We start from the raw sequence: 17054 nt of genomic DNA, 5'->3' as shown, positions 1-17054 counted from the left end.
TTACTTCTGGTGGGATTTGGGGTTAACGTGGCGACATAATTCGCAAAAAACTACGAAAAAAACCCCATTATAAGTCAATGGGAATAATCCTAGAAATACCCTATTTTTGAGGATTTGCTGTGTCATCACAAATTCACCTAGAAATGCCATTCAAATTTCATTTTGTAGATACGTCTGTGATCTCTTCGAAAGTGAAGACGGCTCGTCGATACCAGTTACGGTTTGTCCACAATGTGCCTCTAAGCGACCCAAAGTTTCTCATTTTTGCTCAAATTAGAGTGACAGCCGCTCTCGGATCAGATCTGGGCACAACATTTCTTTCTCTCATCACTGTAAATGCTCTGAGTGAGGTACAGATATGAATCTCGGGACTATCGCAGAAGACACATTGCCCTCTCATACGCTCGAAACGCTTTTCGAATATGTATTACGGTTCCCGAACAAGAAGGATTTGTTTCCAATGTTTTTTTTCAGTAAAACGTGTTTGCTCAAACACACAATTGTGTGTTTGAGCATGTATGACTCACAGCTCACACCTGCTGAGACCATTATTTACCATAGCAACGGAACTCAAGAGGCTATTGGCTGCTGATTTGGACTACAAATACGCATCGCTGTAGTTCTATCTAACCTCAGTTGAAACAGATCAGGACTGAGAACTGGCCTTTAGAACTACTTGCTGCTATGGGCTGTATATAACTGATTTAACTCAGTAACTGTTACACATGGGATTAGTTTGGAACTTTAAAATTAAGCATACTGAAAATTTCAAAATAAAAGCCCTGAATATTTTTACATGACATAATTGCTCTTTTTGGCTTTATTTGACTTTTCCATCCAAAGCACTGTTACACATGGGATTAGTTTGGAACTTTAAAATGGAGCATAATAATAATTTCAAAATAAAAGCCTTGAATATTTTTACATCATGTAATTGCTCTTTTTGGCTTTATTTGACTTTTTCATCCAAAGCACTGTTACACATGGTATTAGTTTGGCCCTTTGAAATGAAGCATACTGAAAATTTCAAAATAAAAGCCTTGAATATTTTTACATCATGTAATTGCTCTTTTTGGCTTTATTTGACTTTTTCATCCAAAGCACTGTTACACATGGTATTAGTTTGGAACTTTAAAATGGAGCATAATAATAATTTCAAAATAAAAGCCTTGAATATTTTTACATCAGGTAATTGCTGTTTTTGGCTTTATGTGACTTTTTCATCCAAAGCACTGTTACACGTGGTATTAGTTTGGCCCTCTGAAATGAAGCATACTGAAAATTTCAAAATAAAAGCCTTGAATATTTTTACATCATGTAATTGCTTTTTTTGGCCGTATATGAGTTTTTCATCCAAAGCAATGTTACACATGGGATTAGTTCGGAACTTTAAAATGGAGCATAATAATAATTTCAAAATAAAAGCCTTGAATATTTTTACATCAGGTAATTGCTGTTTTTGGCTTTATGTGACTTTTTCATCCAAAGCACTGTTACACATGGGATTAGTTTGGAACTTTAAAAATTAAGCATACTGAAAATTTCAAAATAAAAGCCTTGAATATTTTTACATCAGGTAATTGCTGTTTTTGGCTTTATATGACTTTTTCATCCAAAGCACTGTTACACGTGGGATTCGTTCGGAACTTTAAAATGGAGCATGATAATGATTTCAAAATAAAAGCCTTGAATATTTTTACATCAGGTAATTGTTGTTTTTGGCTTTATATAACTGATTTTATCCAATGACTATTACGCATGGGATTAGTTTGGGCCTTTGAAATGAAGTTTAACAAAACTTCCAAAATAAAAGCCTTGACAACATTTTAAATCGTACCGAATGGTGCACGTCCGCCTCGCTTAACGTTCTTGCGGTTCTCCGCATGCCACTGATTACGTCGCGGCGTCCTTTAGCGTCGACGCCGATTTGTGGCGTGACGACGCCGGGCCCGAACCCCACGGGCGCGCCTTGGCAGGCCCCGGCTAAATTTCTTCCGAAATTTTGTTTTTCTAGTTATTCTTTATTTTTCATCCGTAACCGTTAATGCGGCTCATACCGCTGCGTGCACACCTACAAAAGAGGTATCAAAACGTGCAGAAAATTCACGCCATTCCAGCTATTACTTTTGGTGGGATTCGGGATTAACATGGCGACATAATTCGCAAAAAACTACGAAAAAAACCCCATTATAATTCAATGGTACAAATCCTACACCCTAATACCCTACTGGCTAAAACGGAGAATTGTCTCCCCCAGCTGGCTCAAAAAGAGAATTGTCTAACCCAGCATCTCTAAAATAGAGATTAGGTTTATGTGGATACCAGCTCATAAAGATATAGCAGGAAATGAAATGGAAGATCATTTACCTAAGGTGTCCTTAAAACAAAGTAGAATTATGGAAATAAAGTATTGTAAGTCTGGAAAATTTATTTTTCATCCGTAACCGTTAATGCGGCTCATACCGCTGCGTGCACACCTACAAAAGAGGTATCAAAACGTGCAGAAAATTCACGCCATTCCAGCTATTACTTTTGGTGGGATTCGGGATTAACATGGCGACATAATTCGCAAAAAACTACGAAAAAACCCCCATTATAATTCAATGGTACAAATCCTACACCCTAATACCCTACTGGCTAAAACGGAGAATTGTCTCCCCCAGCTGGCTCAAAAAGAGAATTGTCTAACCCAGCATCTCTAAAATAGAGATTAGGTTTATGTGGATACCAGCTCATAAAGATATAGCAGGAAATGAAATGGAAGATCATTTACCTAAGGTGTCCTTAAAACAAAGTAGAATTATGGAAATAAAGTATTGTAAGTCTGGAAAAAATATAATGAATTATTAAGAGCAACATCAAAGGAAACATGATATAGAGACATTTAAACTTAATAAGATATTAATTAAACACAAAATAAATAAAGCGGTTATTACATTTTGGAAGGTAACAGGATTATATGTAAGACTTTAGATTGGGGAGCGGTTAACTGAGTAACTGTTACACATGGAATTAGTTTGGAACTTTAAAATGAAGCATAATAATAATAGGCTTCTAAAGAATAAGTTACAGTTAAAAATTCCAGATATTTTGGGATATTCCTCTTCCTCTGAATATTTATGTTATTTCATAAAATTTCTTAAGAAAACTAAACTGATAGAAAGGATTTAGTGTTTTTTTTTTTTTTTTAAGTTGCGCCCTGATCCACACTCCATACCAGTAGGTGGCGGTAATGCACGCCCTGATCCACACTCCATACCAGTAGGTGGTGGTAATGCACACCATTAAGTTGCTTGCCAACCGCCATTAAAAACAAAAAGAAGAAGAAGAGCTTTCTCCTTCCGACTCTCCTTGGTTAAGGTAAGAAGTGTTTGTGTTCTGTCCATAAAATATACTATTTAATTTCATTACTATATTATTAGAACTGCTTACAGTTGTTAAATGTAATGTGTTCTTTAAGAAATGTGATCGATTTTAAAAGTTTGACTGCTGTGGGATATTTTGTTGTGGCTCTGATAGCGTAGCTGCTAGCTTGATGGAACCGCAATTTGTTCACATGTTAGCACTTTGCTAACTGGCTTTCGTGAAACCTGTTAGGCTATAAAATCGCTGTTAACATCAATCTGATCAGCTGAAATAAGGCAATTTTGTTTTACCTCAACCTAGAGCTATTGTGACTTGCAGAAATTGTCACAAATAACCGGAACTAGCATATTAAGCTACTTCACTGACTCAGTTGCTTCGGATACAGATACTCTCAGCTGCCGTCTTGTGCCGACAGTGAAAAACAGCAGAACTACATAATATTAGCTTGGTATGATGTAAATTATAATTTTTGTTTGAATTACATAAAATAACTTCATGATCTGAGTTTTTTTCATTATGTTTGGCCTATCAATAATTTCAAATAATAAAACATAAAATATCTGGGTTTATTTTGTTCATCCGAACCAGAACCTCCAGGTTCTCCGTTGTAGAGTTTTACTGAAAATCAGCGGAGAAATATCTGTAGCGCAGCAGCTGCGGTACAGTCTGCCCACTAGAGTAGAACTGAACCGAACCAAACATGAACGTATTTCATCGCCTAACGAAAGACAAGGAAGCAAAGAGATTTCGGCTAAAGAAATCTGAACTTGATTACGTTGCGGATGCCAATTTGTAGCGTGACGACGCCGGGCACAAACCAGACGGGCGCGCCTTGGCAGGCCCCGGCTAAATTTCTTCAGAAATTTTGTTTTTCTAGTTTCAATTATGTGCCTCTAATCCTTTCCTAACAGTCTGTTTTCCTTTCAAGCAAGGATAATCTTCAGCTTCTAACAAATTCGACTCAAAACAAAACCAGAATAACTCTCCTTTTCTTTCTCCCTTTTTTTTAATGCTGATCACAGACAAACCGCCCAGAGAGGTTTTACTTTACACCACAGAAACAGACAATGGATCCAAACAACCAGAGGGCAGTTTAAATTGTTTATCTTGTTGAGTACTTTAGAAACAGTTTCTCCTCTAAAATGTGCCTTGCACCCAGAATGATTAAGCGGGGGGAGGTGGGAAGGAGGGATTTTTGGGTAAGCTTTTAATCAGACACAAGAGCGTGGCAATGTTTGTCATAGTGGAGGGAACAAAAGCTGTAACATTCTGCCACAAAACATTAGCAATTTATAGTACTGATGTGAAATGCTTATTGTGTCTATCGAATTATTTAGAATATTTCTGATTATGTGAAAAGGTGACTGCTTGCAGCAACATTTTTCATTACAGACAAACTGTAATGAAACTAGAAGCTAATTTAATGCGTCTGAAAAGCACAATGAGTTGAATTCTTTAGCATTTTATCACATCAAAACTGCAAACTTTAACGTATTTTATTTCACACACCAACACACAGTCATGCATAATTGCTAAGTGAAGAAAAAAAACCCATAACTTTCCAAGTTTTCTACATTAATTATCTAAAATGTGTGGCGTGTATGTTTATTTAGTTCCCCTGCTGCTACATCTGGAAGGATTTTAGCCGTTTGAGGCTAAAATTTTAAGCTATATTCTGATTTTAGTTTTTAATTAAATTTTTGTTAAAACTGATGTCAAATGCATATGTGTTTGCATAAATTAAAAACACACTAGATATTTATTTTCCACATGACTGTACAATGACGTTTTTGCTTTCAATAAGTCTATAAGTGGAAAAAAGGAAAAACTTGACGTTATATATATATATATAAATATATATAACGTCACTAATCTACGTGCATATATACAGTTTATATATATATATATATATATATATATATATATATATATATATATATAAGGAGGAACAGTTTTATTTCAACTACAACACACTGTTTATGGGAAGCTTGAAACAGCCAGAGGCGTAATTGCTAATAAAGAAACTGAAAATGAATCAGTACTTTAGTTCACTGATTCATTTTCAAATGATTTAATTTTTTTAAAAGCATAGCAACCAATTCTGATTGTATTTGTTAAATTTAAAGTCTTCTTTAAATTTAGCTGAAGTCTTAATTCAATTATAGTGACGACGAGTGAAAATGAATCAAAACCGTATTTTGAATGCCGATATGTTAGACTATTAGCTTTTCCCTGCTAATTTGACCTGACCACGATAAAACAGACTGTAAGTCATCAACTGGAGCAGAAACCAGGTGTCATACACCAGTGGGAACATTCAGTGAAGGGGCTGACTTTCTGTGTCCCTTCACAGGCTGGTGGAGGTTAAAAGGGTGTCCCTATGTGAGCTGAAGGTGAAGAAGGAGCAGCGGCGGTTCTTCAGTATCATCTGCTTCCTAATGAGGAACCACTGCTAAAAGTACGAGCAAGCTTCAGGGTTGCAACTGGGAGCTGGAAAACATTTGCACACGCACACACACATGAGCCTCAGAGTGATTAGACCCGCCCTGGATGTGAAGAGCAATTAAGTGCAATCACAACCCTGTCCCTCTCCTCCCACAGACCCTTTCCTTAGTCTCTCATCCCTCACTCCTTCATCTGCATGTCAGCCCTTTCGCAACTTTATGCCTTTATTGTTTTCCGTCAATGCATCCCTTGGTGCTTCATGTTGGCTTTTCTTATGGGACATGGAGACAGTGTATAATGTGTATGTTAAAGTGTATAAATTTACCAAATAATGCAAAGTTGGCACCTTCAATGAACTTTTAATGAAGTTTTTAAAGCAACGTTGCATTAAAAGTGTCATTATTTACCGAATGACACTTCATGACAACAGTCATAGACATTCATAAAGACTCCTTCATGCTCATGACAGGTGTTATGTCATGTTTATTACCGTGTCATATCAGTCTTATGAACACCCCTTCAAATAAAGTGTTACCGTATTTTTTTTAACAAGTTACCATAGTTACTTGATTATGCTATAAAATGGCACTACGTGCCTGGAAAACATAGTACTGTCCCTTTAACCGTCATGAACAAAAAGGTTTTATTTATATAGCTGATATTAATTTAGCTTTCATGTTCCACAACTAATACTTACTGATATTATATAGACAGCTCACATTGCAACTCTATACATGAATATGTACTGCTAAACTTTTTTTTTTTTTTATAAACATTTGGTACCCATACAAAATACTCTGTGAAGCAGAAAAGTGACACTACAAATGTCCCTGAACACACCATCTCCACTGTCAAACATGGTGGTGGCTGTGTCATGGTGTGGTGATGGATGGAGCAGCTTACAGGGCATGATGGAGGCTGGGGTAGAGGTTCGCCGTCTAGACAACAACTCTAAACATACAGCCTGAATCACAAAGGAGTAGATCAAAGCATATGAGTTATGTAAATAAATATTTATCAAAGATGGGCTGTGCTGTTTAACCTCTGTACTAAATATAACCGCTTCCTCCATCTCATCCCTCACTCCTCTCAGTCTGTCCTCATTTACCATCTCACATAAATCACTATTTTTTTTCCTCTCACCACCTTCATTTTTCTAACAATTCCATCATCCACATTCTTTGGGCCATCTCTCATATTCAATATCTGCTTTTTATTATGAGCTTGTAAAACTACCTCCGTGAAGGAAAATGAAAAGAACATTGCTGACAGTGACTTTTGACTTTTAGAGAGAGTTAGCAACGGAAAAGGAGAGAGACGGAGCGGGGGATTCAGGATGCTTTTGTGTGTCTTCCTGGGTGTCAGACAATGGCAAATTGTGTGAGCCAAGGTCTTCGAGACAAAAAATTACAAAATAATCGGAGAAAAAGATGAGGTTGGAAAAAAAAATATCAGAAAAGACAGAATGCAGGAAATAAATATGTGCCAACATGAGTAAGAAACCACACAATGAGGTGATAGAATTACTTTGCGCATTCATATAGTCCCATGTTTACATAGAAATTATTCTAAAACGCATTCATCCACCATCTACAGCCACCTAACACAACATGTTTATGTCTCATTTTGTTTTTTAAAAAAGCTAAACGGTATTCATTACACTAGATGTTACAGGGACGGAGTCACAGAGTTGTTCTGTCTTGATTTGGTTTTTGGAAACATATCTGTAGATCAGGGGCGTGAAACTCCAGTCCTCAAGGGCCGCAGTCCTGCAGTTTTTAGATGTGCCATAGATACAGAACACTGGAATGAAATGGCTTAATTACCTCTTCCTTGTGTAGATCAGTTCTCCAGAGCCTTAATGACCTAATTATTCTATTCAGGTGTGGCGAAGCAAAGAGACACATCTAAAAGTTGCAGGACACCGGCCCTTGAGGACTGGAGTTTGACACCTGTGCTGTAGATATTGAACCCAGCAAAGCAAACCAAAAGAAAAAAAAGTGGTTTTGGAGGATTTTTCTTTCCAAGATACTTTTACAAGAACTTGAACAATTTTTGTGAGATCAAGAGCTACTTTTGTGACATCTCGAGGTAATTTTGTTTGAGATCTTGAGTTAATTCTGAGATCTATTGAAAGACCCTGAGGTATTTCTGCAAATATGTAGCAAAAACAGTTATAAGATTCATCCTTTAGAGTTACTGCGTAACACTTTAAGACGGTTTTGTTACTTTTGAGCAATTGCGAAAACTATTGGCAGATCCCAGAGGTTTTGAGACCTCAAAACACTTTTTCCAAGATCCCAAAGTTGATTTGCACAATCCGAAACTACTTGTAAACTGTACAAGTAGTGTAACTGTAAATTTGAGTTAATTTTGCACGTCACTTTTCACTTCTGTGAAATCCATAGTAACTTTTGAGAAATCCTATGAAATATTCTGCAATATTCTGAGTTGCATTTGTGAGACCTAGAGAAAGTTTCAAGATCTTGAGCTACTTTGCAAGATCCTGCAAAACTTGTGTGAGACTGGGAGTCATTTTAACGGTATGACACTGATAACGTTCTAACTATTGAAATACAACTAAATGTGCTACTAATCTACATTATCTAAGTTCCTTGTTGAGTGTTGATTACTAGTTTTTGTCTCTGTGATGATTTTGTCTTTTTCAGATAGGTTTGGCCATTAGCATAATGAGCTGGATTAGCTAACAGTTTTACGACCACGACGTCTCAGTTTAGTAAATATGCCCCATATAGTGTTATAAGAGCAACACTAATGAACTCATGTTTTTTTCTGTTTCCTGATTATTGGAAATTGAGCATCACTGGGGTTTTGGTGCTGATAATACAACATAATCTGGTCTCTTCAAAACTGGATGGAACATTTCCCTTCTCAGTCTTTCTCTCACAGACAAACTGAAATTAGCTGCGTTGGAAGAACCTTGAGGAAAGGCTGGTTCTACACAGAGAGCAATTTTCCCTCCAGACAGACAAAAGTCACGGCCAGATCGAGGAGATGTGGTTTTTCAATGTTAATCTCTGCAGATAGAAACATGCTGTCTCTTTAGAAAACTCAATTCACTGACGAAGAAAGGAAAGCTTTCTTTGAGTCTGCCGGTTCAGATTTTCATTCCGGAGAGAAGGAGATATCACTGGTTTAAATGTTTGCAGGAGGTAGTTAAGGTAGAAAGATTTAGCTTGAATGCATATGGAAGGTAATATCAATCATCTAAATTAAACATGTCCCCTTTTATGCATATTTGCTGCCTCTCTCCATAAACCCCTGAGACAGAGGAATACCACATTCAGACTTCCTATCGCTCTCTTTCGCAGAAGGACGGTAATGAGTCTGGGCCGACTCAGTCACCAATACACAGTGCTGTAGCTCAGCTGAAGGCTTGCAGATTGACAAAATTCCTTTTTATTACAGATGGTTTAAGAAGGAAGTTGTCCTGTTAAAAACTACAGTAAGAAGTAAGTAAGAAACACAAAGCTCTCTTTTTTATACCTCAGCACAGAGAGTTACAGGAGGATTTGGGTTATCAGATTTTGTGTCTAGTGAACCATTTTTAATGTAAAGATACATTTGTAACATTCCAGAAAAACTATAATAGCAGCACCAATAACTGCTTTATGAATTACTCCACAAATAATTTTTTTCCAGACTCCTAGAAGTGCTCTGTCATTATGCCAATCCCTAAATCCGGTAATCCCAGCAGTAATAAGTAATTATACGCCTATTAGCTCACTTTCTACAGTTTCTAAGGTAATAAAAAATTATCCTACTCTTGAATAGTCCATAAACCAGGACAGTTCCTGGTATTTTAATCCAATTTGGCTTTAGGAAACATTACTGCTGTTTGCTGTTTTTTTTATTGATCTAGGAAAAGCTTTTGACACAGTAAAATTTTTGGATACTATCCGCTAAATAAAGCCAAATTGTTCAAACCCAAAGGTTTATACGAGTCGTTAACCAACACAAACAATTTGATTGCAAGTTTTGTTGATTTGTCTCATACCGAAAAAGCACACACCTGTGGACATTTTCCCTATTTCTGAGGAATTTTGCTCAAGTGTAATTCATGTTTCAAAGTTTGACCTCAACTTTTGATCCACACTTTGACAAGCTTTAAACTCTCATCACTGCCGAATCGGTGAGGATTCAGAAGCTAAGCCCAGTGTCAACTATTTGCAGTTTGATTTAATGAATTAATGATTCCTTCTTCGCACTCAGCAGGTTCCCAACACCTGAACAGCCCAGAGTGATGTCCTCAAAGGCTGCCATGCTGACTACGTGAGACTAGGAGTGAGCATGAAGGTTTCTTGCATCAATGATCTGTGGAGTCATTTTTGCTGACTTGTTCCCAGCGTGACTCTTGCTCTCTCCTGACTAATCGTTGAAGACCTTGCAGGGAGCTGTCAGCCAGCCTCCATTAGAGGGGGGGGGTGATGCAAACTGACTTGAGGAGAATCCCTAGCATTATCCAAAACCTTTCTTCCTTTTTGTATGCACAGGCTTGTGTGTGTCTAATGATTAGGGAAGGAGATCCCCTGGGATCTTCAACTGTCAGACTCATTACCAGTCCCTCCCAAACAGCCTCCTGCTCTTCCTTTTCTGGTCTATAATGACCCAGAAACTCCATGTGGGTCAGATCATACAGTGAACCCTCCGTTCCAGCCTTCATATCCACCGCTACCCAAAACCCACTCATTTATTTTACCACCAGCCTTCTTTTCCCCGAAGAAATCAACAGCTGTTTTTTTTCCTCCTCCACCTCCTTTATCATTTAGACCTTGTTTTTCTCCTCTGTCCCCTCTCTTGTTCTCTGTCTGGACCAATCCAACCTGTCTTTCTTTCATTTAGAGCCAGACTCAACTCTCCTAAGAACAGAATCTGTTCCCACGCACTCATCTCTATTGCCAGCAACTCGCATGCCTCTGAGGAAGCTTTCCCCAGCTAGTAGGAGCCTCTGCTGCCATCTCCTGGCTATAATGTTTATTACTTATTAGTATTCATTCTGAATTTAAATATTCCAGATCTTCACATTTCTGATTGGGTGTAATTTTGCTTTCCTGAAATTATGCTTCAAATTCCAATCTGAGTATTTTATTAATAAATAAAGCCAACTTTATTAAAAAAAATTTCAGCTTGTAATCAGAAAATGAACTGTTAGAAATTAACCAATAAAATTGTTTAAACAACTGGCAAACATTTTATGTAGGGTCATCATAATCAACTTTTTTTTATCAAAAAATATGCAAGTTTTCTTTCTTTCTGACACTTGTCACAATTTGTTATATTCCAACAATTTTAAGGTGATTTCTTTGAAAATAATTTATTGAATTACTCTAATAATTTAGTTCGCTTCCCACTGCTCTCATTGTGCAGACAAGAGGCAATTTTAGCGAAATGAAGGCTGTTTAACCAATCAAAAGATGATTTTTTTGGACATCATGAGACCTATGTCATATTATACAACCAATGTGTTAAAGGGAGTATCTTCAAACAGACCACACACACACATGTTTAAATCATCATTTGATTCAGGTGTGTTCATGACATAAATGTTACAATAACACCCTTTAAGATCATAATCTTTTTCTTTTTTCCAGAAAAATTATTCTCTGAGAAAGTTTGATTTAGCTTATTTTGGCCAAATTAAAGATTAATTTTGATTAAAACATGAAATCTAGCAGGTAGGTTGAAGTGGGCAGAAGAACAAAGATGAAAATTTATAGCTTAGCTCTAACTACACAATATTTCTTGATTTATTTTTCATTAATCAAAGCGCAGTTTGAAACAGCTGCATTATCAATTCATAAACAGGATAACATGCATACCAATGATGTCCCTGAACATCTTTATCCAAGTATCATCTTCCTTAATGCAAATTTAAATGTTGAAGTGGTTTGTCCCCCACTTAACCCCCCCCAAAATCCAAGCCATCCCTGTTTTTTGTTTTTTTTTACTCAAAATACCAGCCAAAGTGCAAACATTAAAAACCTTACTTGATGGTCCAAAGAAACAGTAAACGATCCTGTTCTTACTCATTTTAATCCAGCTAACTTAGCAGAATTCTAATACTACCTAAAAAGGCCGACCATTAATTATTTCCTTGGCAGAAAAACTGTTTTACCTGTAAGCCCAGATTCATTTTAGATGCAAAGCTCGGTGTGTTCTGTTCCCAATTAATCCCAGCACTGCCTTTTGGTTACAGTTTCACTCCTGTAAGCCCGGTTCCTGCATCATGCAGCCTGCCAACCTCAAAATTGGATTTCCCAAAGGGTGTTCCTCAGTCAGGCTTGAAAAATTACTTATAGCTTTGTTTCATTTGAAGCTTTACCCTCCGTTCTGTTCACACCACAGGAAGGTTCACTGTACATCTGTTACTCTGTCGGCTTATAGCTCAACATGATGAATGGCTGTTTACTTTTTCAGTTGGCTAAATATCCTATTACTTGGCCTTCAATTTAATCATTTTATTTATTCATGTTTCACATATTTCTCCTTGTCTTCTCTATCCAAACACAAGCCGTTAGTCGAACTTAAAAAGCTGTGAAGCTATGAGGGGCTGGTTTCTTCTGAAGCCACTAAAGGTTGCTTCAAACTGACACATTTTACAGGGGGGAAAAAATACAATCTCTTTTAAAACCATGCTAACCTGTGAAAAACTAAGTCCATGTTACTGCTTCACTAGCTGCTCTTCCAGAACAAATGTGGACAAAAATTTGTTGCTACTCTGCTAATGTAAAAAATAAGAAAAAAAAATAATAATTGCGGTGTTTATATTAAATAAGAAATGCTGTTAAAATCACGTTATTAAAAAACATCATAATCCTATAACTTCCTGTCATCATCGTTGCTTTTTCTGCCAGTAGTAACGTCCGGTTGTGGATCAGATGACTCGGGTGATGCAAAAAAATTGTTGAAGTTTTGCTAAATATGCTAATTTCAATATGGCCACTTATCGCAAAAAACTTATTGAAAAACATGAGTTTTCTCAAAATTGGAGCGTTTCTGCTGATCACGTTTATTTCAGAATTCAATGTTTCTACGTCCAAATTTGTCTTAAAACACCAGGATAAAAAAAATAACTTCCAATAGAAGAATTTAAAAATAAAACTATTAAAAATAACTATTAGTTACGGTACGGTTACCGGTTCAGTGATGTCACAGAAAGAAAGCGGTGACCTATGAGGATCCACACAAAGAAGCAATTCTGTCAGTGAAATTTTTTACTTTTGGTCAACAGAACGCTGGATAAGTCCCTCGAGACAATTTGATGCAATACAAATAATGAAATAGTGAAATACAATCGTGTTACAACAGTCCAGTCAAAGACTTGAACATTGCCCCATCATTTACCATCCAAATAAAATAATTTTGTTTAACTGTTCAATTTGTTTTCTTTGTAACACCTGCTCAATATGAACCTAAACAATTATCCATTGTGGTTCTTATGATATATTTAAAAGGCGTCCAACCAGATTTTACTTTATCACCTTTAGCTCCGAACAATTGAGACTACATTGTTAGATTATAGAAGAGCTCCGGGTCAATACTTCTTCCGTCTTTCTGAACATACTTTGTCGTTTTTTTGGCCACCTGCATCTCTTTGTTCACTTTGAATCTAGTCCTGGGGGAAAGAAACAAAAAAAACTTTCTTAAACCTTAGCATGGAGTTTAGTTTGAAGAAAACAGACAAATCAATGACAAAAGAAGAAGAGGCAGGCCTTGAAAGCCATATTTGCCAAATAATAGCTACAGCTATTATCAGCTCCATGCATAGTTGCTTTGATTATATATAAATGTGGTTTCTTAATGTGAGTTGCTATGCTGGATGATTTAAATCAGAGGGTGCAGGGCAGTTCCTCACAATTACACCAACTAATACATACCTACTTTGTGCATGCATGCACACACACACAAGTTTATATTTCTATCCATATTAAAACTTAGTATTGACGTTTTTCATTTTATTAGCTGTGTGGAAGGTTTTACACATCTTCAAGATCAAAGTGAGAGTATATATCAAAGAAATGCCCAACATTCCCAGCTTGAAACCTCTTGATACGCTGATAGAGGACAGTATTCCAGACAGTATGTTAAGTATCTCCAGTGAGGCCTACGGCACAAAGATAGAAGGCCAGATTTAGCTCCCGACAGAAAGTCCAGCCACACAGCGTCAACAACATGGGTGGTAAGATGTGTCACACTGAGATAAAGGAGCAGGACAAGAAAAAACACAGGAGGGGACAAAAAATAAAGAGAATAAACAAGAATCGTCTTTGTATCGACGGGGATACAAAGACATAAACTTAGGGGAGAATAGAAAACTGTGAGAAAATCACAAGATAGAAAGATAAAGACAGAGTGCTAGCTTCCAAACTGGGCGATCTGACACCACTCTGCCTGGCCAGCTGGATGCTATTTCCAGCTGGAGATGACCCACCAGCTGCAGCAGAGGGTATAGTGGGCAAGACAGAGTGTGTACAAGTCACGGGGACATGGGAAGGGGCTTATTTAGTCAATCAGGCTTTATTTAAGCAGACAGAAGCTAAAGACGTTGTTTATGCAGACAGGGAGACGGGATTCATTTACCCAACACAATTCCTGACCTCACCAACGTCGTGCGAGTTCTCCAACAGTTGGCAATATTGGAGAATAAGGCTACCCCCATAAACCTACCAATGGGTTTTGCCATCAAGCACTTACAAAAACTGGCAATGACTGTTTCACATCACTATGGAGGAATTTCTCTCCAATCTTCTTTGCACGACTGCTTTAACTCCGTCACATTTGATGGGTTTTGAGCACAAACGGCCTGCTCAGGTTCACGCCACTTCACCAATTTCAATCCAGAGTTTGACTAGTTCGCTCCACAACTTTTGTTTTTTTGGAGTCATTTGTTGGTGAACCTGCAGGTGTGCTCTGGGCCATTGAAATGCTGCACAACCCAAGTTGTCATGCACTTATAGTCAAACGTTCTACTACAAGGACTTATACTAGAAGAAGAATGACCAGCTCCACCAATAACAGCGAGACATCGAGCAAACCAGTCCCAAACCGACACACTATCACCAAATGTTATACAAGGTGGAAAGTGACACCCACCTTCCAAAAAGTCCCTCTTTTGTCTCATTTGTCATAGAGATCTTCTTATAGTAAATGTAAAACAGCCTTTTTGTTGTTTTTGTTCTGCAGTGATTTTGGCCTTGAAACTTCCCCATGAAGGTCATTTTCGCCCAGGCTCTCTTTCTTATAGTTGAATCATTAATTCTGACCTGAAAAGGCAAGGTGAGGCCTGCAAAGCCTCACCTGTTGTTCTGGGTTCTTTGGTGACCTCTTGATGAACTCTTAAGAGTAATTTGGTTGACCTTCCACTCCACTGAGGTTTCCCACAGTTCCATCTTTTTCTAGGTTTCTGGATGATGTATCTCCCAGTTGTTCATTGGAGTATGAAAGCTTTCAAATCCTTTTGTAACTTTCTCTGAATGTGTAGATACTAGCAATTTTGTTTTTCTCTGCTGTTTTAAAATTTTGAGAATGTTAAATTGTCATATAGGTTGTATTTAAGTTCATTCTTGATTTGACAGGTGAAGTCAAATGACTATTTCTGGGGCATGTGGTGACTAGACCTGGGAAGTTATTTCCCCCTTAATAAATGACATCATCATTTGAAAACTGCTTTTTGTATTTACTCAGTTTATCTTTGTCTGATGATCGGAAACATTAAAGACAAGAAACAAAAAAATGGAGGAAATCTGCAAAGGGTTGAATACTTTTTCACAGCATTCTACATGGTTAATGATTTTATTGTTCAGTGTCGGACGGTCAGTCAAACTATTTTAGTTGGACACCTGTCTGCTCACTTCAGTGTTTTGGTTCTCCAACAAGTCCTCTCATATCAAGAGGAGTCACTAAACATGTTGTCCAGACAATAAAATTATTCTGTCTCATATGATAGTTAAAAAAATATAACCTCAAAAGGAAACTGTGGGTACAGTGTGGTCATTTCCTATTGGAAGTCATAGGATACCATATGCATGACAGTGGCACTGACATGTTTTTAGCTTTAAGCTAACACCAGTAAAGTTGAGCTATTTGTTTAGGTATAAAGTCATCTACAAGTAAACTTTATAGTTTATTTATATTTGAATTATACAGAAATTGATTTTGTAGAAAAATAAAGCTTGAAATCAACTATATAGACTCAAATTTTGCATCAGTTGGTATGTTGGTGATGCAATACTTTAAAAGTTTTGGGTGACCCCCTCTTTGCTGTCACTAGCTTGGAGCACGATCAGCATCAGTGTACTGCAGCCTTTGATATCTCAGTCAGCAGCATATGGGTCAGTACGCTCCTGGACCCACACACACGCACACACACACGCCTACACACACAGGAGGCTTTGATGTCTTACCAGACCGACACTTGATGATCTCTCCGAACTCATCTTCCACCGGCTCGTCGCAGTAATCCTCAGGACGCACGCCCTCCGCCATCACCAGGCCGCCAGCTGTGAAAAGTTAGTTAGCGCTGAGCCAAACGGTCAAGTTAAATCCTCAAGGAAGGAGGGAAGGGACAAATCCAGATCGAGTCAAAGGTGGGAAATAAGGAGTGGACACAGGAGGTACGACAGAGGGGACTAAAGCAGGAAGAGAAGGAGGACCGCTTGGTCTGTCACTGAAGGGCAGATGAACGGGAGCAGGTGGCAGGATGAGAGGGGTGGGGGGGACTCTGAGCATTCCCACCTTTAAATAGTAAGCTGTTATGATGTGGCTCAAACCGCTAGGCAGACACCAAGCGTAAAACTCAATCTCCCTGTCCATGACATTTATTTCCTGCCTGGGACGAGGATGCAGCCTAGTTACAGGATATCAAGGTGAGTTTGAAACAGACCAAGCTGTGGCCTTCAGGGGCGGACAGCAGTCATAAGTCATGGTAAAAAAAAAAAAGAAAGCACACTCATCAGTCAATTCAAGAACTTTAACGTTTTAAAGTGAACTTCAAAGTGCACAGAAACATAACCCACCGATTCCATAGTGGTATAATTTATGAAACAAAAAGGAAGCCAAAAACAATGTAATAGTTTGTTTCGTCTATAGGTAGTTTTGTGGGGTCCTCCTGAATTTCAGTACACTTACTGGGGTAAACAATAATTACTTGAACACCACCAGCCATAAACAGCACATCATTGTATTTGGCACAATGCAAACCAGAGATTTAAAAAGGCAAAAGC

At 37.7% G+C, this 17054-nt stretch overlaps 1 protein-coding gene across 8 annotated transcripts in view; it reads right to left on the bottom strand.

The window, feature by feature from the left end:
• The window catches only part of dmd (dystrophin), a 248638-nt gene extending 232167 nt beyond the window's left edge, over positions 1–16471 (bottom strand). For 5 of the 8 annotated variants that reach the window (XM_023329877.1, XM_023329878.1, XM_023329888.1 and 2 more), the window contains exon 1: positions 16236–16470. In XM_023329877.1, coding sequence (XP_023185645.1) covers positions 16236–16317 — 82 coding nt within the window. In that variant the 5' untranslated portion in view covers positions 16318–16470. Of the gene's footprint in view, positions 1–16235 lie in introns of all 8 variants that reach the window. The other 3 variants (XM_023329879.1, XM_023329880.1, XM_023329881.1) reach the window with 1 other exon arrangement.
• Positions 16472–17054: the final 583 nt, after the last annotated feature.

The sequence above is a fragment of the Xiphophorus maculatus genome, chromosome 24 (assembly GCF_002775205.1).
Source record: "Xiphophorus maculatus strain JP 163 A chromosome 24, X_maculatus-5.0-male, whole genome shotgun sequence".
Classification (NCBI taxonomy): Eukaryota; Metazoa; Chordata; class Actinopteri; order Cyprinodontiformes; family Poeciliidae; genus Xiphophorus; species Xiphophorus maculatus.
Note: the sequence above shows the minus strand (reverse complement) of the source record. Positions and strands in the feature narration are given on the sequence as shown.